This window comes from Botryllus schlosseri, chromosome 7 (genome assembly GCF_051294905.1).
Source record: "Botryllus schlosseri isolate E-star chromosome 7, Bs_hap1, whole genome shotgun sequence".
Lineage (NCBI taxonomy): Eukaryota > Metazoa > Chordata > Ascidiacea > Stolidobranchia > Styelidae > Botryllus > Botryllus schlosseri.
Genome location: NC_137242.1, coordinates 26,589,920 through 26,616,604, shown reverse-complemented (window position 1 = coordinate 26,616,604; position 26,685 = coordinate 26,589,920). Strand labels below are relative to the sequence as shown.

The 26,685-nt window shown below is 41.1% G+C and overlaps 2 protein-coding genes across 5 annotated transcripts in view; one reads left to right on the top strand and one right to left on the bottom strand.

The window, feature by feature from the left end:
- The window catches only part of LOC145442757 (uncharacterized), a 31,395-nt gene extending 18,225 nt beyond the window's left edge, over nt 1-13,170 (top strand). For 2 of the 4 annotated variants that reach the window (XM_080320742.1, XM_080320741.1), the window contains exons 2-4: nt 10,705-10,773; nt 12,133-12,359; nt 12,908-13,170. In XM_080320742.1, coding sequence (XP_080176868.1) covers nt 10,705-10,773; nt 12,133-12,359; nt 12,908-13,099 — 488 coding nt within the window. In that variant the 3' untranslated portion in view covers nt 13,100-13,170. Of the gene's footprint in view, nt 1-3,189; nt 3,417-3,945; nt 4,208-9,409; nt 10,633-10,704; nt 10,774-12,132; nt 12,360-12,907 lie in introns of those variants that run through there. The other 2 variants (XM_080320740.1, XM_080320744.1) reach the window with 2 other exon arrangements.
- Nucleotides 13,171-18,534: 5,364 nt separating this feature from the next.
- LOC145443140 (importin-11-like) lies at nt 18,535-22,412 on the bottom strand. Its single transcript, XM_080321134.1, has one exon. The coding sequence runs from the start codon at nt 21,915-21,917 to the stop codon at nt 18,987-18,989; it is 2,931 nt and encodes a 976-aa protein (XP_080177260.1). The 5' UTR covers nt 21,918-22,412; the 3' UTR covers nt 18,535-18,986.
- Nucleotides 22,413-26,685: the final 4,273 nt, after the last annotated feature.

Below are 26,685 nucleotides of genomic sequence, written 5' to 3'. Positions count from 1 at the left end.
TGAATACCGCAACAAGTAAACAATGACTTGGGTTCTTACTCGAGTCAAAACACTATGACTCGGACTCGACACTCTATTCCAGTGGTTCTCAACCGGGGGTCCGCCAAGCATTTTCAGGGGGTACGCGAAGCCTCTAAATTTGAAAAATTAGTGATAACGTAATTTGTGTTTTTTTTTTATTATTGAAAGCATGAGACAGTTTTCTTTCACAATTGCTAAAACTTCAGGACTCACATTATTAGAATAGTCGTCTGACATAAAATAGCCTATCCTACTGTCCAAACTCCTTTCAATTCCCAAATTTCCAATAGTCTACTGAAATTCCTGATATTTTTCCGGATCTCTCCGAATGGAGGGATTGAAACAATGCTAAGAAATCCATTTTCCTGTGATATACACAACCACTATTCCAGAATAACTTTAAGATGAGATGCTAGATAGAAATGACGCTAGGCTGGATGTTAAATGTTCATTAAATACTCTGCTTCTCAATTTTGGTGCCATGTATGTGGCGAACACACACAACGGTGTCGTCGGAACCGATACGCGTTAATATTACACTCCTCAGCGCCTATCTTTGTGGAAATATTTTCGGCACTCGTTCATATCAAATCGAAGATGAGGATTTTCAAGACCATAGATACAGCTGCAAAGTTCGCTTCGAAATAATAAAAGTATACCCAATTTCTACATATAGGCTAATATTATGTTATTTCCACGAAAAGTCATTTTGTTGGTATTTCTCACAAGCCTACGGTTAATACACAAGGCTGATGAAGGTTGCTCGATAATTGGGCTAATTTTGAACGAAAACTTGTGGGGGTCCGCGAAATTGCGTGAAGGTTCAAAAGGGGTTCGCAAAGACAAAAAGGTTGAGAACAATAGCTCTATACCGTGATTTGGACTAGGATTTGACTCGGTGGTGAATTGAAAATGACTCGACTTGACTCGAGTCAAAACTATAAAAGTGAGATTGACTTGTGACTCGGAACCTTGTGACTTGGTGAACCTTCAAACACTAAAATTCGCCCTAAATTCAATTACGACAACTGTCATGTAACGTTAGAAACTCAATTTAATGATACCTTTTTGATAAGCTATTTGAACATGGTTCTATTGAAGTTTCTGGAAGGCGACGTTCGCGAAGTACTGTTATACGTGACATTGCAATAGGCTCTATTATAATGCAAAGGATTGCTTAATTGAAGTTTGTTTACAGGTCTCTGTAGCTTTCACATATAGCTTGTCCGAAAGGAGTTGCAGATACTTGGAAAAAAAAGGCCAGAAACTGTTTGGGCTGAGGAAAGTTACTATATTATGAATGCGAGCCATTCTATATCACTCGAGCAGAGTTGAAAAAAAGTGGGTGGAGTCGGATTGAGCTCAAAACTGAACAGCTAGTGAACACAGGGATTTGGACTCGGACACGAGTCCCAACATTATGACGCAGTCTCGACCCTCTACTCACGGACTTGTACTCGGACTTGACTCGGTGGTGAATTGAAACCTACTCGACTCAACTCGAGTCAAAACTTTAACTGTGAGATTGACTTGTTACTCGGAACCTTGTAACTTGGTTTTGATCCCCAAAGCCCATCCTCTGTCTGCATCACTGTTAGTAGCCATGGCTCTGAGCTAGCAATGGTCACAAGAACATCCAACAACAAAACGACGGTATCGCGATTTACGCCAAACGACGACACTTATTTTCTGGTTGTTCTGCAACTATATTGTTTTCAAAATGCGCATCTAGATCTAGAGCTAGAGCTAGAGCTACTCACTTTTCAAAATCCGCAACTAGAACTACTCAAAACCAGCAGTTAGATGACAGTCCACTAACTAAATCAGAGGTCTCAAACACGCGGCCCGCGGGCCGCATGCGGCCCGCCAGAGCATTTTGTGCGGCCCGCGACGACATTTTAGATTTTTATTAATTTGACAAAATATAAGTGTCACATATATCTTTTCAGGTTATAGAGGGGAAATTCCCTCTTAAATTGCTCCGAAAGCCTTAAACTATTCATCAAACTTCACTATCACATCAATTGCAGGCGCTACCATGCAGTGGAACATTCACTATTTCGCCATATTTCGAATTCATGATGACAAAACCGGACCCTTAGACGATTCTAGACTGAAATTTGTGAGATGGACTTGGACGCGACCTTTCTTAGAATTACTCAGACTCGGGCTAACTCGATGGCAAAAGGAAAATGACTCGAGTGGACTTGTAGTGACTCGGAATGCCGTAAATTTGTTAGAACCATGGACGCAACAAACTAATCGCGTGTCAGGGAAATATAGTAATAAATCAGAAGGTCGCAGCTTGGTACTTCGATAATTAAGCAAGTAGTTATGGCGACCATTGGCAATCTGTTAGTTACATCTTTGGTCGCTAAACCATGGTATTAAGGCCACTGAAAGGTATCGAGTACTGCAGTGGTACGCTCCAACGATGTATAACAGCATTGGGCCGTTCGGCGTTCCGACATTTCAATCACTAGGACACATTCATTAATATATTTATATTATATTTATATTTTTTCCACTCCTATATTTGAAGATATTTGGCCATGAGATTAATAGCCCACTTATCAGAAGTATACCTGAATCCTGGATTGGAATTACAATGCTCAACTTAAAAATGTTTTGATATCATAGATCAGTCTCTATTATCAATCTGTTGGATTCAAAATATTCATAGTAGCTGCAAAATTATACCCCGATAGCTTTAATGATGGCATCATACATTTGTCCGCCCATATGGTGTCTATATCTTATAGTTAATATATATCAAGTACAACAACAATTTTATTCAAATAGTTATAAATGTGATGATTCTTTTCGTGCCAGTCCTAAATTGATACAAACGTAAATCACATTTTGACGACGTGTGTTTACTGTCAGTCTGCTGGATCGGCTCCCTTTCAATAGGAAAATTAATTCCCGCCACATAAGGCCTACTTCTAAAGACATAGAATACCCCTATAAATGCTGCGGCCCGCGGCGTCGTCAAAACTGGAAAACTGGCCCGCAAGCACATTTGAGTTTGAGACCTCTGAACTAAATCGATAGTTTATACAAGTCTGTCCGCGACCTATTTGTGTTGCGACCCATTAGCGTAGCCTACAAGTACGCCCAATCCATCCATACTTTGACTGCTTTCAAACAGAGCAAATCATTTATCAGGACTCTGTCCGGTAAAGCATGACGGCACGTGCTTTTGGGTGGAAGTGCGATACGAGGGGATCAGGTTGGAAGAAGCAGGGCCGATTTGCGCGGCACGTGGAGGGAAACCGGCTGTGATCTATTCGGAATCGCACTACGACATGATCACCAGATACATGAGAAGCATGATAGCGCCGAAAACGACTGATTATATTAACGCATGGCTGGGATTGACGTATCGGTTGGAAGTACGTATTTCCGAGCCGGTTTTTAAGCAGACTTGGACAATTAGATAATTTTAGTTGTCTACTCTAATTATACTAATTAGGAGCAAAATGCCGATAATCTATGAATCTAGTATAATTTTCGAAATGTTTCTAAGCTCTCACTTTAATTCTAATCTAATTTCTGGTTTCCTGTACATGCTGCAGGAGAACTGTATACTGGTCTTTTGAGAATGAACTCCAGTTTCATATGAACTGAAGTTGATTTTTGTTGTATTACTTTCGAATTCGGATTTCAATTCAATTTCCAAGTTTTTGTGAATTCAGTAATTCTATCTGTAATCTAATGTGGAAAAACGGGTCTAATCTAATTTGGAAAGCTGGAAATTTTCTAGTTGTCCAACTCTTGAATAAGCACAAAATAAATCATACAGAAGTGCAATTTACAGGATGTGATTTCGTTTTTGATCGAACAATCTCTTCCATTAGTGTGCGCCTGTGGTTACAGCCATTTGAATGGCCAAATGCAATAATTGCGGTTATTTGGCTTTAGTCGCAGAGTGTTCATCTCTCTAACGGCACGGCGGCACCGTACGTGAAGTGGTACACTGGTTATCCTGTCGTCCGAAGTTGTTGTTCTATTATCCTCTACGTCAAAACATCCTGGAGTTCCAGCAGCCAGAATATGCGGAACGTTAATCCACCGAGCACGGCGCGAGGTGTTGTCTGCGAAAAGTGATATCATTCGGAGTTCAACCATTTGGAACAATTTATATTTTTGAGGCATTTAAAAATAAAGTTGGGAATCCGAGGTGTATACTGTATATGCATGCAGTCTGAAAACATACAGGAAGGTCGGCGATGATACTCTCGTTGCGGCTGTTCAGTTTCATACCATCTGCAGAATTGCCAATCTACGAAACAAAGTTGCATCGTGCGGATGCAGTACAGCTTACTGGTGAAAACATATAGAGCAGGGGAGGGTAGTAACTATAGTAGGGTTGTCCAAAATTTGGAAAATCTTACAAATCCTCCGTTGTAATGTCTTATTTTATAGATTATTGAGAAAAAAACGACACTGAGCGTGAAAGAAGCTCACAGGAAGGCCGTTAAGATTTCGTGCAAAGCGTTTGAAAGTAGCTGCCGAAGAATGGGCGTGCCACCGACCATAGAACGGCGAGAAGACTATAGTAATCACGATACAACAGCTCTTGATTGGCTAATCGGCTACGCTTCAATGACCACGGCAGCAGCAGCTTGCTGATTAGGTCATCATCATCATTGGTTTATTAGCAATTTTATCAGTTCAATACACCACAAAAATGCGATACAATGAAAAGACAGGAAGATGTCGAAGCGACAAGGAGTAGTCTATGGAATCTGACACCCACCTTGGCCTAGGCGATGTAAAGAGGAGGCATGCACACTGAATGAAGGTAAAGAATATAGTATAGAAAAAGAATGCGACAAGAAATAGGGCGGCATGTCATGGGAAGCGAGATCGATAGGTCAGTCGTGGTCCGGTAATCTTGAGGATGGACTGTATTTATTTAGTAGTAATTGCTTGTATTTCGACTTGAATGTGGACATGCTCGTCGACTGTCGGATGGCCGGCGGGATACTGTTCCACACAGTGATCAAGGAGTCTGCTACCGGCGGCTATTCTGAATGCGCATTGAATGTAGGCTGACAGATAATGATTTAGGATTGATTCAGGGTATGTTGAGGTGCGAAATACATGATGAACAAACAACAGCTGTTACACAAAAACGGCTAAAGCATGACCGCTTTATTGTGAAGGAAACCGCCTTAGCGTACATGTCTTGTTTTCAACGAGGGAAAGCATTGGCGCTTATGCAAGTGGCGGCGGATTCCTAGTTTCAGAAAGGATATGTCATTATTGAATACAAATATGAAGCTTAACAATGAAACTATAATTTGTGTGATCTTATTGGGCTCAGGTTGCAGCACATAGTTGAAGTTTTGAAAGCTCTAAGGATCGGCTGAATCAGCGGGTTATGCTTGGCCCTTGTCAGATGCTTGCATCAAACTGTATTCACTTGCAAGTGTTGTCAAAGTCCTTGATGATAACGCAGAAAAGAGGTGTAAAAGTAGGCGCATACTATGCTGGACATGATATGTCAAAGTCCTTAATAATCGCGCAGAAAAGGGGTGTAAAGGTAAGCACAGACAATGCTGCATAGTGCATAGTATCCAGCATAGTTTGTAATATCACGCATAGTCTATGCTTGCATTTAAACCTCGTTTCTGCGTCATCATTGGGGACTTTGAAAACACTTACAAGTGAATTCAATTTGCTGTAAACATTTGATAAGTGCCAAGCCTAACCGTCTGATTCAGCCGATCCCTAGAGCAGTGGTTCTTAACCTGGGGGTAATTACCCCCAAAGGGGTAACTTACCAATTTTGAGGGGGGGTAATTCATATTGACGTTTTTTATATACTTATAACGCTGCACTAAAGTATTTTCAAACGTATAAATATGAATGTGTAGGCTAACATATTTTTGAGAGCTTGTATATATATTTCGTTTCACTTAACACACCATGCCTGCTGTGATATCATGGTAACCATCAGTGATTTTGATTATGAATAACATGGCCGAATTTAGTTTAGTATAGTGCTAGGTAAATCCAATTTATTTTGAAGTAGTGCGGATCATATATTTTTGCGCATGCTGGCAAATTGAAAAACAACAATTGGCGTCTAAGTTTAGCTTTGCACCAATAATGCAGTAGCAATATTGTAGAAATATACTTGTTAGTATTGAAAAGTGTCGTGGTCTAGTTTCGTCAGTAAAGTTAAGTCTCAAATCATCAAAATGCCTTCAAAGAAACGAGTAGAAGATTTTGGAATCTTTTGAGTTCACCTTCAAAATAGATAACCAATCTCTGTCACAACGCATTGAACTTTTTGATTGAATTTCCTTTAACTTATTGCTGTGAAGTAGATTTTTTTTATAGTATTTATCTAAACGAAAAAAGTTTGCGATTGGCAGTTACACGAGATGCTGTCTGTTATCCTGATTTGTCTAGATTTCACCACTGGATAACACAAAAACAGCATCAACCTTCCCATTGACTTTATATTTTTAACAGGCATTTAGGTGTACATTATGACGTCATCTTGGCGCTGTTTTACAATTGATTGAGTGCAAGCTGTAATTTGTAATTTTTTGAAGAGGGGTAATTGCATCTCGTCATTTCCTCTTGGGGGTAACGATATGAAAAAGGTTAAGAACAACTGCCCTAGAGCATTTAAAACTTCCAACTATGTACTACAACCTGAGCCCAATAAGATCACACAAATTATAGTGTCATTGTAAAGCTTTATATTTGTATTCAATAATGACATATCCTTTCTGAAACTAGGAATCCGTCGCCACTTGCATAAGCGCCTATGCTCTCCCTCGTTGAAAACAAGGCATATAGGCTACGGCGGTTTCCTTCACCATAAAGCGGTCATGCTTTAGAAGTTTTTGTGAAGCAGTTGTTGTTTGTTCATCATGTATTTCGTACCTCGACACACCCTGAATCAATCCTAAATCATTATCTGTCAACCTACATACAATGCGCATTCAGAATCGCCAGCGGTAGCAGTCTCCTTGATGAAATTACCAAGCTGCTGCTGCCGTGCCTCATTGCAAGCATATAGCCAATTAGCCAATCAAGACCCCTTGTTTCGTGATTAATAGTCTTCTAGCCGTTCTATGGTTTCTATGGCCCGTTCTTCGACAGCTACTTTCAAACGCTTTGCACGAAATCTTAACGGCCTTACTGTGACCTTGTTTTAGGCCCAGTGTCGTTTTTTATCAATAATCTGTAGAGTGTAGAATAAGACATTACAGCGGAGGATAAGTAAGATTTTCCAAATTATGGACAGCCCTAGTAACTATAGTAATCTACTTGCTTATTCATTATGTATATCACATCATACACCATGATTGACGAAAATAAATTTAGGTGCAAATTCTCTTCCATAGTTTGCTGATTTGCATTCCATATCTCTTCGTCGCACTTTGTGAGGTAGGACTAGAGCCTGAACCAATTATCAGTTTGCCTTTGTAATATCGACTCGATTTCACCATTGGAAAGAGATATCGATATCACCCGATGGAGTAAATATAAATTCTCATATATAGTAGGCTGATCCTTAAAAATCGAATTTTGGAAAGTTGTTGATCTGACCTTGCCAAAATGTGTCGTTCGGGTAAAAAAACACCATGTGTGAAATTTAATTGCTAAAGCGTCGTATGTTTATTTTAAATCCTCTTCCCTGTGTTGTTCGTATAATTATGGTGCAAAAAAGCCCAGAGGAAGACCTGACGAAGAACTCATACTATGAATGAAAAGAGCACGGAGGGAGCGTTGTAGAATCATTAGGGTTACCATACGTCCTCTTTTAAGAGGATTTGTCCTCTTTTTGACGTTTTTGAAAGTGTCCTCGGAGGACGCCCATAAATGTCTTCTTTTGTTGAGAATTTGGTTAAATACAGGGCAAAATCCGACTGAGATACTATATAAATCAGCACAGAAGTAAGCTCCGGTGGGTATTTCGGGAGCTGATCCGAAAAGTTAAGTCTGAAAATTTTGAAAAAGTTTCCTCTTTTCATATTTCCAAAATATGGTAACCCTAAGAAACATGATATTGTCTGATAACCTGCGAGAGTCGTAAGCCTGAGTCCAACGCAAGTTGTGGCTTTCGTATATACTTAACTAGCAGTGGCGGACGCCTGATCCTGCGTTAGTTCTCGGTCCGAGAGCTCAACGATGAATGCGACGACAAGTGTCACAAATAGATGCATTGGTCGATTGAATATGAACATTAGAATAGCGTATGAGACACATGAGGAATATTTATGGATGCAAGCGTTTAAACGCAGGGATATCTAGAACTAGATACCCTTGGTTTATACATAGCGCGACAGACGATCACGTGTCGGGACGTGCAATGTACCATACTACTGTCATGGTATAAAGTTCGATGTGTTGGGTACTATAGCCAATAAGCGATTCACACAGATAACTGGTTAGGATAATATGGCATGATTATGAAAATGTGCCCACTTTAGTGTTATGATAAACTTTGCGCCATTGTCTTCTCTAGAAAGCTCTAACGTGCGTGTGCAATACTTGGGCAGGATCGAACTAGCGAAAGAACGGGGCGGTAACCGCCGCACCCCATATTTTTCGCATGCCCAGAAATGAATCTAACTGTATTCGTTGTAAAAAAACGTATAGTCATAGTATCGCTTTCGGAGAAAGTTATGGTGCTTTATACTGAGGGAGCAAATTGCGTGTGCGGGACTGTTAAACACGGTCCTTTCCGCACCAAGTCACATGAATACATAAACGTTTGACGAACAAGCGGCTGGGTAAAGTGCGGTGTCAAAAAATTAGCGGCAATAGAACCTCGGTCCAAAATATCCGTCATAAGCGGTCAAAAACGTCGATATTGATATGGTCGTCGACATGGTCGGCCCCGGATAGGCCAGTTCTTGTAATCTGAGCCCCACTATACGTATGCGGCTCGCAAGGAAAATAATAAAACCTCTAATTTGAAATTGCGTGCGTTGCGTAGAAGAGGTTGTCTAAACAGTGAACATTCTCTATTTCATACATACCCGTAAAACGTGGCCTCCTAACATTAAAAATGCGTTATTTCAATGCCAGAGATTTGGATCGTGGGATGTTAATAAAACTCAGATTTGGGTCGCTGTCTAAAATTTTAAGAACCAGTTTTATAAGGTGTGTGAATCGCGCGGGGCCCCTAGCTAGAAGCACCTGCAATAGCAACAACTTCAGACAAAGACAAGACAAAGACAATTCGCCTATACCCTTTCTAATATCAACCCGCTTCTCTATATACGCATGACTGGTCTTTCCAACCGGAGGTCACACGCACACCAGCGCGGTTACACCTGACCTCGTTTGAACTCAACTGTGGATTAGCGCAGGCTAGTTGAATAACGCGAAGCTGTTTAGTATGTTTTGATAGCTCATACGGATGAATATCGAAAGGCTTTCGCTGAATTTGCGGTCTTCCTAGATTGATATTGTGTCTAACTGTGCGACTTAACGCAAAATGTTAGAACATACTAAAAGAGAAGCATGTTGGAAATATTTTGGAATTGTTATAAATTTATATATTCGTATTATAGGGGAGGTCGGATGGATGTCATTGATTTTAGAGAAGGGTTTAGCTGGTGCAACCGCGTCTCTAAATTTTGTCAAATACTTGGCAATCTTTTTGAAATGTTGCCGATCTATATCTTTAATTCGGTATGTCACCTATTCGCGCTGGATGAAATTCGTAACTTTGTCATGCATATCAAGTAGTATATTTGTGTTATAAATATTAACGTCAGTACTATTTTAGTGGGAATAATATCTTATTTTTTCGGGTAATTTGCTAGAATTTGGCCAAAAAGAATTTCGCACTCCCAAGTTCCATTCGTCACCTATATGCACTCATGATTAGGAATGAACACAATGATTCGAGTGTTCGAATTTTAATCAAGTATTAATACTAATGATTTGAGTCGAATAGCATAGATGAGTTTATCGAGTACTAAAATTATACGCTCCTTGGCACTAAGATCGGCTAAAAGTATAGTTTCGATCATATTTTTTACTGTGGAAGCGTCGAAACATTGATTGGACGTATCGCAGCATACGAAACAACTTACACTGCAAAGCTCAAACTTTACAGGAAATGAATCTATTAACTGCCACCAAACCACAGTGGAATGAAAAGGCATGGTCCAAATTTAAACTGATATAGAATAATAGTGACATACATATTTAAACTTTGCACATCTTCCATACGGTTATGGCGTCATAATGAGTAATACTTGAATGTTCGACTCGAAGCCTAATAGACAACTCGATTTAGGATCGAATCACTCAGGTACTCGACTTTGGCCAGCTCTACCATGTTGAAAATATTCGTAATCGCGGTACTGATATCATGCATCGTGTCTACCAATCTCGTGTCATCCCAACCGCAACACCCATCCGGATGCTTGAATATCCGGAGGGCGCATCAAGCTTTCTGTCCGAATGAATTACTGACACCAGAGTCTCCATTCGAGTCCACACAAGGTGCCCCTGGCAAGAGGGGGGCAAAAGGTGAAAAGGGTGATCAGGGTGCTCGTGGACCCCGTGGCATTGCGGATCGCGAATGGATTACTGACGTCGTGCGAGAAGAAGTGCGTACAGGTGCGTCATTCTGCATCAGACCGAATTATACACTTGATAGCCGACTGCCATGTGGGTTGAATACTGTTTCAGGCCTAAAGTCGTGTACGGATGCTCTCTCGGAAGCAAACGAGAGAATCAAGCAGCTGGAGGAGAGAGAAGGTGTGTTCATATATAACTAACATACGTGAAGATGCGACATAACCTCGAACCGTTGGATCTGAAGTTTCAAAATACGCAACCAGAACTACTCACTTTTCAAAACTCGCAACTAAAACTAGAACTAGAACTGCTACTATGGTTGCATTTAAAACAATTGGTGATTTAAAACACTACGTTTAAACGTGTTACATGTTTTGAACAGTGTTTTAAAACATTGCCATTTTAAAAATAACAAAATTGTGTTTTTCTGTCAAAAGTTGTACAGCTCTTCCATACTTGTGCAAACACTTTCGAAAAAACATGTAGTATATGAGGCTACGGCTGATTTCCACCCGATACAGTCAACGTCCACAATATGGAATGGTTGGAACCCTGGAAATCGTCGGCGGTTCAAGAGTTATAGCACGTAGTTTTAGACCAGTGGTTCCCAACGTGGGCGATATCACCCCCCCCCCCCCCCCAGGGGGCGATTTGGCGGTCTAGGGGGGCGAAAATGATGAAGGGGCGACAGGTGGGCGAAAATGAACAAGGGGGGCGACGGGGGGCGAAAATAGCGAAGGGGGCGATAGGGGGGCGATGACCTTTTTTTTTAGTCAATCCACGGAAATTTAGTTCCAAAAGTATGTCAAATTAGACATCGCGGCGAAAATTTTACCTTTTTTTTTTAGTCAACCCGCCGGTGATTACAGTTTGTATGCCCAATTTTCGGTACACAAAATTTGGGGGGCGATGATCGGTGTTGACCTTGAAAAGGGGGCGATGGGTCGAAAAAGGTTGGGAACCATTGTTTTACACCATTGGTACAGAATGGATGTTCTGATGATAATGAGCGCCGACCGTAAAAATGCTGCGTTACAATTTAGACATGGTCAAACATATATTTTGGCCCGTTTAAGACAGAGGTCGGAAGGATGACTTTTTCGACAAAGGAGTCACATTTATCGCAATTTTCTATTGACCATGTCATTCCATCGTGACGTCGCAATTAAAAATTCGCTACGTCATGTCTAATAGAAAAATGTTTCAAACATGACTGATTTTTGTTTGCCCTGACTTAGGGTTACCATACGTCTGAGCTAGAAATTCCTTCACGAACATCACACAACATAACACCGGTATCGCGATTCGTGCCAAACGACGTCAAGTGTTTTCTAGTTGTGAACTATGGAGCTAGAACAACTAAATTTTACAATTCCGCCACCAGAACTAGAACTACTCAAAAAACAGTAGTTAGATGACCGTCAACTCACTGGATAAATATTTTGTACAAGTCTGCCCGCGGCTCATAAACGTAGCCTACAAATACGCCCAATCTATCTATACTTTGACAGTTGTCAAACAGAGCAAATCCTTTGTCAGGACTCTGTCCGGTAAAGTATGACGGCAAGTGCTTTTGGATGGAAGTGCGATACGAACGAACCAGGGTCGAAGAAGCAGGGCCGATCTGCGCGGCACGTGGAGGTAAACCGGCTGCGATCTACTCGGAATCGCACCTCGACATGATCACGAGGTACATGAGAAGCTTGATAACGCCGAATACGGATGATTGGATTAACGCATGGCTAGGATTGACGTATCGGTCACAAGTTTGTATTTCCGAGATGATATAAGCAGACTTGGACAACCAGATAATTCTAGTTGTGTAATTAGAGCGAAGTTTCGTGAAATTTCTTATGTCCTCGTTTTAATTCTGGGCCTAATCTAATTTATTGTTTCCTGAAAAGGCTACAGGAGAACTGCGTATACGTCAATGCAGAACGAGTCAACCTTGGTCTACAAGTAGGCCTACAGATATTTGCCATTCTCATGCTTGTGAGAATGAGAACTCTAATTTGATATGAACTAAACTTGATTTTTGTTGTATTACTTTCGAATACGCATTTTAATTCAATTTCCAAGTGTTTGTGAATTCACTAATTCTGTAATTGTAATCCAATGTCGACAAAAATTGGTGTAGCTATAATTCCAATTCTAATCTGATCTTAAAATTGAAAATATAGCATAGTGTCCAATTTACTAGCTAATATTTTCTTTTTTGTGCGAATCATATTATCTGTTATTATAGTTAGCCTGTAGTGTTAGGCATTTGAATGACCAACAAAATTGTGCACTAACTGGGGTTATTTCGCTTTAGTCGCAGAGTGTTCATCTCTCCAACGGCACAGCGGCTCCGTACGTGAAGTGGTATACTCGTGGTGGTTTTCCGCGCGCCGACTCTTGTTGTTCTATTGTCCTCCTGGTCAGGAACTTTGTGGATCAGAGCAATCAGAATATGTGGAACGCTGATCCGTCGTATAAGACAAGGGGTGTTGTCTGCGAAAAATGAAGTCGTTCATCATTCGGACCACTTTGAATTTACCGGGGCATTTCAAAATAAAGTCAGGAATGCGCAGTGTATGCAGTCGCAAAGAATTATTGTCACGAGCTTGGGCGATGCGATACTCTCGCATAAAGGTTCGACTTTTCAGTTTCATATCATCAGATGAAATGCGCCTCCGCAGATTAAGATTACATCGTGCAGATGCGGTACAGTTTACGGGTGTTACATGTGAAACCATAGATCAGAGGTGAGCAGCCGCGGAACCAGCATGCTTTTATTGAAAGTGAAATCACGAGGCGTCGTTGCTATAATTGTGATAAGGGGCAGTATAAAGCACGGCTGCTATATATAAAGATTGAATCACTAAATCAATTTAGGTGCAAATTCTCCTCGACCATTTGGTGATTTGCATTTAATATCTGCCCATCGTACTTCATCAGTTATGATTATGACTTGATCCCGACCAATTTATCGGTTCGCCGATAATATTGAGTCGATATCACGATATGGGATGGTTTTTAACCCTCAAAAAAGTCGGTTCAACGGCTGTAGTACGTGGATATTTCGTCAAAGGAGCAATATTTCTCTATTTTTTCAATTGTTGATGTCAATCCACTATGACGTTAAAATTGAATATTCGTGACGTCAGGACTGAACAAAAAAACAATAAAAAACATGTTTTGACAAGGGCCTTGTTTTAAACATATGTTGGTTTTAAACTGATTATTCTTTTAAATGCAACCCTAGATATCACACTCTGAAAGAAATATCGGTATGGGTAATTTGAGGTAAAATCGGCAACATTCGTCACGTCACTGCATGGTTGTAGAGACTGCTATAACGACTGCCATACTGGGAGAATTGATGTGCTTCTAATAACTCACAGTTGTCCACGATGCATCCTTTCTAGTTTATTTCGCGCCCAATCATTGCAATGGCTGTAATGGTAGGTATTGAGCCTATACGCCACCAGTTTTATCTCCGTGCTCTCACGATTTCTTCGCGGTCTCGCCCGCCTGGGTATTGAGCACACGACCTACCGATTAAGCATTCGTACGCTCTGTCATTACGCAATATCGCTGGGTAGACAAGTAAAGATTCTCACTCACTCTCTCTCTCTCTCTCAGTGTCTTTCTCTCTCTCTGCCTAGACCCTCCCTCAGAGCATTGAAACCTCGATTAGTTGCATCACGGAAAACGGAACACGCAGTACAAACCTACGCACGTTAGTGGTGATGACAGCTATGTGAAGTTGTGAATATGATCAACCCGCACTATTGTCACCTTTTTGCTATCACGACCGCATTTCGATTACTTAAGTAGCCTACTGCCGCATTCCAAGACATAGCCGTAATGAACTAACTAGACGTCAAATACACATGTCTATTTCCGGTGAACTCCGGACTAATCTACATTTTGATATCGGCTTACTATACGCACCGAAATCGCGAGTGGTCATGTTTGAATAGTTACTGACATTCGTTATTGTCGCGAATGAATTTCGTTATTCATATTAGTAGGTTCACATATTACTATCAAACATTTATCCTTTCTCAAACCATGTGATCAGACTCATTGATAAGATGAGTTGAGAGAGGCAGTGTTTTCGAAAGTTTAGGGCAAGTTTTAAATGATGATGATCTTTGGGTTGGCCAATTGTTAATGGTCACTTTGTTGCATGCTGTTATTGCTTGACCTCCCATCAGGATTGTCGGTATATTGGAAATATATTGGAATCCCTCGAACGTACCGGAAACAATATTTCTTTCGTGAGAAGCATCACGATTCCAAGATGGTATTTCTATATGGGGCGCATAATTTTCTTCTACTGCTCGCATCTGTACTGTGGGGCTCAGATTGCAGACGGCGCTACTATATTTAAATCGAGAAATGAAGAATGCCTATGGCAGACCTAAGCAAAGTGCGGGCCAAATGCGGCCCGCGAAAGGTTTTTGGGAACTCAAAACATAAAACCTACTTTTGAATGTTGTTGTGTGAACTAAAACCATAGGCTGTATAAACTGGATAGTGAACTGGTTTAATTTGAAGCCTGTTCATTGATATTCCACGATTACGCTGCTTATGTACCTGGCAGCATGCGTGATCCAGATTCAAAATAAAATCAATGTAGCAAAGTATGAGCAGCATGCGGTCCCGTACAAGCCTTCTTGAGGCTCTCATGGACTTTACTTCTACCTGTTCTGGTGATATAGCCTAAACTTCTATAGATATTTTTAAGTGACGAGCTAATGACCATAAAAGTTTACTAGCATCGAGATAACGGCTAATAGCCGTAAGTTCAATTCTACTCCGCGTATATTCGCAGGCAATGTAAGTCCATAATGGGTGGAAAATAGGTGAATTTACCAGATGTAAATCAGTGTTGCGGCCCTTTCATGTATCGAATTTTACCTTGAAAATGAGTTAAATTCACCATTGCACTATCGCATTACGGCTGTTCAAAAATAACCTTTTTTTCAGATTCCAGCCATTCACTTATTAAATTGTCAGGTTATCCTGAAAAATGCTGCACACCAAATTTGGTATAAGCCTCCGCAGATTTGAGTCACATTTGGTGTGCATCGTTTTTTTAGGCAACCTGACGATTTATTCACGTAGCGAGAAAGATTTGGGAAAAAAAGTTTTTTAACAGCCCTAACATTGTACATATGCTAATGGTCGTTATACGTACTTGAGCATTATTTCATGCGGCTCCACGCGTACTCTGAAGTTCGAAATGCGGCTCTGACCTCAATAAAGGTTGGGAACCACTGGTTTAGAGCCTTGAATATTTGTATACTGGAGTCAGGGGTAAACCCGTCATTTTAGTTTGTGCGGAGCAGGTGGACGAGATTAAGGATTTTAATTAAAGTCGCTCGTATGATAAAAACACGTAGACAGAGACTCGGTCAAGGAAGGGCGAATTTCAGAAGAACTGCAAGCTTCCATAAACATCATAAGGCTATTTCACCAACCTGCACAGTGCACACTGCTCTGAAGGCATCGACTATATAGACAATAAGCTTTGTACCATCCCAAATACATTTTACTGCAGGGGTTCTCAAACTGGGAGGCGTGAAAGCATCTGAGGGGCACGAAGCCGCAGTGAAACAAAAATATTTCGCGCTCGGCGCGATTCACCCCCCAGGTCATGGTTATTACACTGTGTATTGTCAGACTTTGGTATTTGAGAATTTTCTCAGCAAGGGCCATAAACCTTCCATGATATCAAACTGTCCATTGAGATTACTAGCATTCTGATTTCTCTCATTAATAACATTTTGGGATATAGCGATAAGGGGGGAGTGTCTAAAAAAAGTTTGAGAATCCATTGTTTAGTGTCTTAGAAGAACGTGGATAGAGATTTAAAGAGAGCCAAAAATGTATCATGTTTAACATTGTTTCGAATCATGACGGTAAATAAATATTTTTTAACCAGCATCCGTCCCTTTAACTCATTACCTAACATCAACAGACTCACTGAGCAGCATTTATTAACCATGTCATTTAGAAATCCAATTAAAATGTGCTGGAGAATATAGCTAAAAAATTTCACTCGGCCCGCCAACGTATTTTCTAGTTCTGATTTGGCCCGCGGAGAAAAATAATTGCCGACCCCTGGCCGATGGCATTGAATCGCGCATAGCGCGAAGAAAATTTCAAGATTATAGTTACAATATCTCAAAAATTCGGGAGTCAATTTGTAAATTCAATTTGCCTGTTGACGGCCGCCAACACATATTAACGGCCGCACATAATTGGTTCTATACGGCCGCAGGTTGGCCATACCCCCTGGTCGAGAACTGTAATCTACGACTGTAGGCTATATATGATTGACGGGGAATATCGATATATTTCTTACAGCTTACAGATGTCCAGTCCAGATGCAGCCTTTCTAGCTTTTTTCATATCCAAACATAGCAATAGCTGTTTGGAATATATAAACGCTAGGAAATTCGGGATATGCGCCTTAAGCTAGATGCTATATATCATTTGAATATGGGGGTTTATTGGTGAAGGTGCTATTTGATGTTGTTATTGGTATTTGCCTAAAAATCCGAATTCGGCCAACGCTCGTCATAAGAGCGTGTAAATCCCTCTCTAAAAAATATTTAGGCTACTACTCTCGGCTCGTATCATTACAATTCATAGGCCTACTCGAAAAAAGGACACATATTTTACAAATCGCAAAACTTATGAAATGGAACGAGACTACGGGTTAGGCCTGTGTGAAAATTTTTGACCGGAAATATTGTTATGTTACCGAATTTACTCCCAACAAAATGAAAAAAGGTCATTTGTCCGAATCCACTATACCGGGAGACCCGCTGTAAGGTTATTTTCTAATTTTTTAGTCATCCATGCAGACACGGATGTAGAAATACAGATTCAGCGTCATTTATGGCGTGTTTTTCAGTTCTGCCTGGACAAACGCCAGCCCGTCAGATCCAAAAGGCCAGAAGCGACCAACCCGTGGCCCGCGGGATAATTCTCGAAATTGGTAAAAATATTTAAAAAATAATTACCAAAACCAAAATTTGATTAGGATTTTGATGACTAAAATATCAGTTCCGACGCATTGGCGTAGCCAGGGGCCAGCCACATTTTTCGTAGATCGTCTTTTATGACCATATGAAGTACAATATTTCGCATATTAGCCGAAATCTTCTTGCCAAATGACCCACCAGTATGCAGGGGCGAGCCTCGATATATGCAGGTTACGTTATTATTGACTGAATTTATTCAATAAGTTTGAGAAGAGATTCGCGCTGCGCGCGGCTAGGTCGTGGATGGGCACTATAAATCTTATGTCATAATTGTTGTTGATTTTTATGCGTAATATTCTAAGTATTGTTTCCCCGTTACCTAATCCTATCGGAAGACTAAAAAAAGGTTAACAACATTCAAGTGGCCCGTGCAATAGTTCGCAAATCTCATGTGGGCCTTTCGCCGAAAAGGTCGGCCACCCCTGTTTTAGGCAAAATCAGGCCTAGAATACTATAGTCATCACCAATGTTCCCTCTAATCTGCGCAAATGCGCAGTGCTGACACGGTCTCTGCGCACAGAAATTATGTGTTGCACACAAAAAAATCCGAAGGGAAGACCTTTTTTTAGTCGTTACGCACTGTCGTGCAAGGGTCTGCGCGGTGAGTTGGTGAGTGTGCGCAGGCTCGTCAACAATTAGAGGGAACATTGGTTATCACTTCACCTTTTTACTTACTTGAAAATCGTTACTTCCACTGGAGTACCAAACAGATATACGACAGTTTCTGGCCCAATTTGTCGCGTGTCGTGCGCAATGACTCGAGTCAAGCCATTTTCCATATTTAAGAATATGACTCGAGCCGCCGAAAAACTGCGACTCGAGTCATTACAACTCTGTCAATATTCTCAGCTCTAACTCTGTCGCCACAGCTTGACGGTCGGCACAGAAACGAGTATAAAAGCATATTAAAACTTTTATTGTCAACAGCGCAAGCGCATTCTCACATAAAACAGCGTTCAAAATCACACTAACTTCATCATTACTCATTCCGGACAAGATGATTCGAGAGATGATTTTTTTGAGTAATGTAATTATATTCTTCTTGCCACTAAGAGTTCATTTATCAACGAGAAGTATAGCTTCAATACTATTTTCCACAGTGGAAGCCAGAAACCTAGAAATATTTTATCGCAGCATACGAAACATGTAGTGAAAATGACATATCTGTAAAGTCGTTATCTATAGGCACGATCGAAAAAATACACACTGACATTGTATTCTTTGCGTGCGCAGGAAAGGACCATATTTCAATTTTCCACATATTTCATACTCTTATAACGTCAAATACTATACTCAAAAGCCGAATACTCGAACCACTAAGTACTCAATCTTGCTCAGCGCTAATCATCACGGAGCAGACAGAAACCCTTTGAATTCCTTAACAGTATCAGAATCAACAGCAGACATGAGTTGGGAAAAATGATCATGCGACATAGCATTCCGCAAAGACTCCATTTTGACAGCGGCATACAAAGGCAAAGAAGCATAAGACACAATCCCAAGTTTTCGCATTTCCCTCTTGCGTTTATCATGCTGTGATTCAACACTGTCACCGTTGTCATGAAACAGACCATCTTCGATGTGAATATGAGTGTCTTTACCATGCTCATCGCAGACATCATACAGAATTTGCACCACGGCGCAAACAATATTCGCGAAAACGTTTGCGACAACAGGGATTTCATGGATATTTGACGATAAAGTCATCAGAGCTAACGCCAATAGCTTTCGTCTGTCAATCTCAACAACGGTGTCGATGCTATCGCACCATTTCTTGATAAAATTCTGCAGAATCGAGTCAAAATCGTGCATATGATCCTCGCCTATTTGCTTAATTATTCCCAGAAAAGTCGCGGTGCTTTTAACGCAAATGTGTGCCGCTAATGAAAAGTTAGCGGACAACAGAACCGAGTCAGAGTCGGTAAGAGTCATTTCAAATGCTCGCTTGCAATAAGCGAGACAACACAACGATAAATCTTCACTAGACACTTGAATAAAAATGGACACCAAATCGCTAAGTAAAACCAAGCATTCGTTTCGTACATCCGACGTTAAACTAGTAAAACATTGATCAAGTTTTTGCCCATATTCTTGAAGAAAAGGCGGGCCGTACAGTAGGACGTAGTTTTCTAGGATTTGAAAAGATGTCCGTAAAGTTTCAGAACCAAATTCCAAAATAGGAAAAATGTTCGTAAAAAGTAAAAAAAATTCTCGATTCGGATGTTTGCAGTGTTGCATCGCAGCTAACCATAATTCAAGCCCGTCGTCGAGTAGGTATACATGACCGGGGTTATTCAGATCTGTACTATCGCGGACTAACGGAATAGTAAGGTGATTGATGGAGTCGCTTTTTTCGCCAAGACCGTATATAAACACAATGATCATATTCATAATCGCACATTTTAACATGTCATGATTTTCTTTAGTAGCGTGGTCCCACATATTCGGGATGATACCGGATATAGTTGGGGCATAAGGGGCTACAGCGCCACCGAGTCTTTCTATAAGAAAACTGATTACGTTCAACACACGCATTTTCGTATCGCAACTTTCAACGTCAAGCAGAAGCTCATATAATCCTTGAAAAGATCCGTTTTGGTATTCTTGAAATATGGCGATGTCGAATTCGAAATCATCAAGTATATGTTGCATTGCTTGAGAAGCCGTTATCCTTACAGCCATGTCGAAGTTTTTTTGCATGGACGCGACCACAAACATGTAAAGCGAAGAACGTACGCTATCAGTTAGCTTGACTTCGCAAAATTGTGAAACCAGCCATAATACTCTTCGGTGTATCAATTTACCGTGAGCCTCATTTTGCACTGAATTCACTTCTGGAAGTAGCTTGTTCGTAAACCAATGTTCAAAATTGATATCTTCCGAAACATTGTACACAGCGAGTCCGATCATGTAGTAAACTGCTTCTTTTCGCACCATGCATTCCAACATTGAAGTACATCCTTTCAAAATAATTTGCAACATCGGATTGTTATCTGAATTAGCAACTGAATCAACACTTAAATCTTGGACTACATCAAGCATTTTCAGCAAGTTGGGCACTAGTAGGTCTGTAAATTTTTGTAATAATGTGAGAGACAGCATTTCCGCGCTAGGCCTCATGTTGTACTCCCAAGATTCTCCGTATTCATCACAGCAAAATTCTTCCGCATCCTCCTCCCAGGACATCAAATCTTGCTCTTTGAGAGGCAGGTAGTGACAGACTAATGATTGAAACAAAGTTTCAATAGCCGGACTAATTTTTGAAAAATCTGAATTTTCCAAAAATACTTCTGAAAAATTCGGATTATCGACGATCGATTTGCAAGCGTTCGTACATTTAACCACAAACTTCTCATCAAATTCGCTTTTAATGTTGCCGATGTGACTGTGAATGTACTCACAAAAGATAGACATTGTCTTTTGAGCGCCCATGTTGTATGATTGTGCTCCTACTGATAACAAGGCATCCAATATTTTGATATATATGATCGACAATTTTTTGCAATATTCACCCTTTTTGGCGTCAATAAATTGAGTTATTTTCGTTATTTCGTACAAGTTTTTGAATGAAACTTCGTACAACTTGGTTAATTTGTCTCTGTCATATTCTTGAATCATATGGAGTATTATTTTCGTGATCAACACACAGTTTTCAATGAGAGACTCTGCAAAACTGTGTTTGCTTTCGCTTTGAAAAAGGTTTGTTAGCGATTCATGACTGGATGTCCAAAATTGAAATACTCCGTCGAATGCATCATTGCAGAATTTAGAAAACACTTCCTTTGCGTGCGGCAGCTTTTTCAAAGACAATGTCTTTATTACATGCTTCAGTGCGGATAAGCATCGGGTCTGATGAAACGTGTCTTGCGAAGTTGATATTCCGTTGAACAGAAATGGCATTAAAGACTGCCATTGGTCTGGGTAGTCCATTCTCGCTATTTTGGATATCACAACGAATAATTGCTTAGCAACTTGGTTGACTGGCTCCCCCAAACATTGTAAAATATTGCTTCTAATTTCCTTTTTTGTATCGGGAGTCAATGATAATGAGGAGCAAGATCTCCAACACTTGTCAATACCATTTTTCAGGTATATAACCGACATCCAGCGCGCTGACCATTCGATATCGTGCATTCTGCATAGTCCGCTCAATTTGAGATAAAACTTTTCCTCGTTTTCTCTCTGCTTGAGCCATTCTTCGGCGCATTTGACTTTTGCTGGATCCTGGCTGGTCGCAAATTGCAGAGCTTTGATTAGCTCTTGAATATTGACGTCCATTGATCAGTAATATTTACTGAAAATTCACTATGAATTATAAAGTTATCAGAGCAAAATTCAACGCCAGACTCGGACAAGTAGATAACGCTATTGTTGTCCGATTATAGCCTACTAATTATAAAGCAAAATGCAGGTAATCCAACTCTAATTTATAATTTGTGAAATGTTTCAATTCCAATCTAATTTCTGGTTTTCCTGAAAATGCTACGGAAGAACTGTAATGTGCAAAACGAGCCAAGCTTGCTGTACAGACATTTGCTATTCTCATGCTTATGAGAACGAACAATGTCTTGAAGGTTGAAAGCTGAAATTGATTTTTGTAGTAGGCCTATGTTTCTTCTAATTCGGAATATATATAATTAGATTTCCAAGATTCTTCGATTTCAGAAATTATAATCATAATCTAATCTGGAAAGACTGTGTAGTTATAATTCTAATCTAATTTGTAAAAGCTGAAAATTTACTGCCTGCCCAAGCTCACTGCCTCATGCCGTCATGCGCGCTTGCGCGGCGCTTCTTACCATGGAATCGCACTCGGATTTGCAGATTTTAACCGGAGTTCGATTTACGATTTTGCGAAACTGGATTCGAATTTCGAACCACCGAGCAGTATAGAAATTAGAAAAGCGCTGATAGGAATTCCTTTTAACGAAATATATTGGTATAATGCCATTTTAATGATATCCAATAAGGAGTTGGTAAACCCGATAAGGCCTTCGTGAGTCGTATATTTTGTCGTGTGAACGTAGATATCAAAGTATAAATCGTACGATGTTTGGTGCGGTTGCCCGACATATGAGCATGCGACACAACGAAAAACGACAGTTTAGCATGCGACGCTATAGCATGAGGACACATTAGCATGGTAACACATGAGCATAGGGACACATGAGCATGGGGACACATGCGCATGGGGACATATCAGCATGGTGAAACATGAGCAAGGCGACACATGGGCATGGAAACATATTAGCATGCGACACTTGAGCATGGTTACACATTAGCATGGGGACTAATCAACATGGTTACACATGGGCATGGTACCAAGTGAGCATGGGGGCACATAACCATTGGGACACTTCAGCATGTTGACACTTGTGCATGGTGATATATGAGCATGGTGACATGTTAGCATGGTGACAAATGAGCATGGGGACACTTGCGCATGCGACACTTGTGCATACGACACTTGAGCATGCGACACTTGGGCATGCGACACTTGAGCATGCGACACTTGAGCATGCGACACTTGAGCATGCGACACTTGAGCATGCGACACTTGAGCATGAGACACTTGAGCATGCGACACTTGAGCATGCGACACTTGGGCATGCGACACTTGGGCATGCGACACTTGGGCATGCGACACTTGAGCATGCGACACTTGAGCATTTGTCATTTCTTAGTGTGTAGTTAACTAGCGTCAAAATCATGGATTTATACCAGTCCGAAAATGATATATCTCCCCTCCTCCAACCCTAATATCCCCCCTCCCAACTTTGATACCCATCACCTCAACACTAATCTTGGGATACCGTAACCCTAACGCAAAGCCTAATCCTAACCCTAACTCTAACCCTAATCTTGGGATACCTTAACACCTTAACCCTAACCCTAACCAACCCTAATATCCCCCCTCCCAACCCTAATACTCAATACTCATCACCCCCAACCCTAATGTTGGGATACCTTAACCCTAACCCTAACCCTAACCAACCCTAATATCCCCCTCCCAACCCTAATACTCATCACCCCCAACCCTAATCTTGGGATACCTTGACTCTAACCCTAACCAACCCTAATATCCATCCCCCCAACCCTAATCTTGGGAAACCTTAACTCCAACATGGACCCTAATAATAACCCTAACCTAACCTAACCCTAATCCTAACCCTAAGCTAATCCTAAGCTAACCCTAATCCTAACCCTAACCTAACCATAATCATAACCCTAACCCACCTCCAACCCTAATGTCCCCCCTACCCACCCACGGCACGTAAAACTAAAATAATATAACAAGTCCCGTGTCGAAATGCGAATTTGCAATCGCTTTCGTCACACAAAAGGATATATTCTTTTAGTTCGTCTGATACGTGTAAACGATTCCAATATATGTGGAGCAATGACAACCTTTATCGCTTTACCGTGATATTTGGAGCTTTTCAGACAAATCTATACGGTCACATGCTAAAGTGTCGCATGCTCAAAAGTCGCTTAAGACACGCAAGTGTCGCATGCTCAAGTGTCACATGCTCAAGTGTCGCATGCTCAAGTGTCGCATGCTCAAGTGTCGCATGCCCAAGTGTCGCATGCCCAAGTGTCGCATGCTCAAGTGTAGCATGCCCACATGCTCAAATGTCGCATGCTCAAGTGTCGCATGCTCAAGTGTCGCATGCTCAAGTGTCGCATGCTCAAGTGTCGCATGCCCAAATGTCGCATGCCCAAGTGTCGTATGCTCAAGTGTCTGCATATCCACGTGTCGCATGCTCAAGTGTCTGCATGTAGACGTGTCGCATGCTCAAGTGTCGCATGCGTACATGACCCCATGCTCATGTGCACATTTGCTCTTATGTCCCCATGCCCATGTGTCCATATGCGCATGTGTGCCCATGCTCTTGTGTACCCATGCTCATGTGTCGTCAAGGCTCATGTATCGCATGCTCATGTGTCACCATGCTCAAGTGGCACTTATTAAATTGTCACCATGTTGACGTGTCCCTATGCTCACGTGTATCCATGCTCGTGTGTCCCTATACTTATGTGTCCCCATGCTAATATGTCCTCATGTTAATATGTCCCTGTGCTGATATGTCTACATGCCCACGAGTCGCCATGACCAAAAGTCGCTATGCTCAAGTGTCGCATGCTCAAATGTCGCTTGCTATTGTGTCGCATGCTAATATGTCCACGTACCGTTTGGTGCATGTAATCTGTTGTGGTTATGATATAGGTACGGATGTAATACAGCGTACATATGCATTCATGATTATTAGCTGATTCGGAAGTCGATATACATTCATGGTTATTTCGATGATTCGGAAGTCGATAGACATTCATAAGTATTTCGCTGGTTAGGTGGAGTAGAGATATCGCATTTTGAACCGTACGTGATTGGCAATAAAGTTACAAGTCGTGGAGACAGAAACAAAATATATTCGTCAGTGTGATCCATCGAATACGTGTGCAATAGACAGGTCGTGGTACGTCAGCCAACAAGGCCGTAAGGCGTGGTTACGCCGGTCCGTCGAACGAAAGAAGAAACACAATTATACAACTACAAAAGTTCGCTCTGCGTTAAACCGGATATTGTCTTTGACAAAACGACTAATTTATTATGTATTTGAAGGTAGAATTATTAAATCCGCACAGTGCTCTTGGGCAACGTTTCGCTCTATTGCTCCCGATTCCAGCATGAGCATTGAGCATGAGCATGAGCATTATTTTGAGCATATCAGTATAGAAATTAAACATGGAACGGCAACGACCGATTTTGCAGCTTCGTTCCGCTTCGCCGGGGCTGGAGTGGAGTATTGTTTTGCGTAAGCGACTGTAGGATTTCTGGCAATCCAAAAGCTATCTTCCCGAGCGCGGAAATTATTGAATCTGGTCTTGATCGAAAGCTACTGTTGCGCCGATTCCGAAAATATAAATTAAAATATTGATCGGGCACTGATCCGCCTAGAATCTGTCCTCCAAGTCTGAAATATCGGCATTGTTTACAACAATCGGGTAACCGCAACACAATGACCACAACGATGACCCGTTGAGACTCTCCGATTGTTCGAACAATGCCGATGTTTCAAGCTTGGAGGACGGATTCTAGGTGGATCAGTGCCTGATAATTATTTTAATTTATATTTTCGGAATCGGCGCAACAGTAGCTTTCGATCAAGACCAGATTCAATATTTTCTGCGCTCGGGAAGATAGCTTTTGGATAGCCAGAAATCCTACGGTCGCTTTCGCAAAACAATTCTCCGCTCCAGCCCCGGCGAAGCGGAACGAAGCTGCAAAATCGGTCGTTGCCGTTCCATGTTTAATTTCTATAATATCAGTCTAGAAATGCAACCGTCGAATGGCAACGACCGATTTTGCAACTTCGTTCCGCTTCGCTGAAGCTTTACTCAGACTTACTTTACGGCAGCTACTGTAGGATTTCGGGCAATCCAAAAGTTGTCTTCCAGCGCTCAGAATTTACTGAATCTGGTCTTGATCGAAAGCTACTCTCGCACTGATTCCGGAAATGTAAATGAAAATATGATCAGGCACTGAACCGTATAGAATTCGCCCTCCAAGTCTAAATTATCCGCCTTGTCCGAACAATCGAAGAGCCGCAATGGGTCATTGTTATGCGGTCATCTGATTGTTCTGAACAATGCAGATTTTAGATGTTGAGGTTGAATTTTCATCTAAGTACGGAGCCTGGCCATATTTCGATTGATATGTCATTGTTTTGCAGTCATCTGATTGTTCTGAACAATGCAGATTTTAGATGTTGAGGTTGATTTTTCATCTAAGTACGGAGCCTGGCCATATTTCGATTGATATTTTCGAAATCAGTGCAACAGTTGCTTTTGATCAAGACCGGAATCAGTAAATTCTGAGCTCTGGAAGACAACTTTTGGATTGCCCGAAATTTTACAGTAGCTGCCGTAAAATAAGTTTGAGTAGGCTAAAGCTTTAGCGAAGCGGAACGAAGCTACAAAATCGGTCGTTGCCATTCCACGTTTACATTCTATATCAGCGATGGATATATAGCTCAGTGGCAGA

What these genes read in the sequence shown, in the direction of transcription:
- LOC145443140 (XM_080321134.1), bottom strand. Translation starts at nt 21,917, where the DNA reads ATGGACGTCAATATTCAAGAGCTAATCAAAGCTCTGCAATTTGCGACC.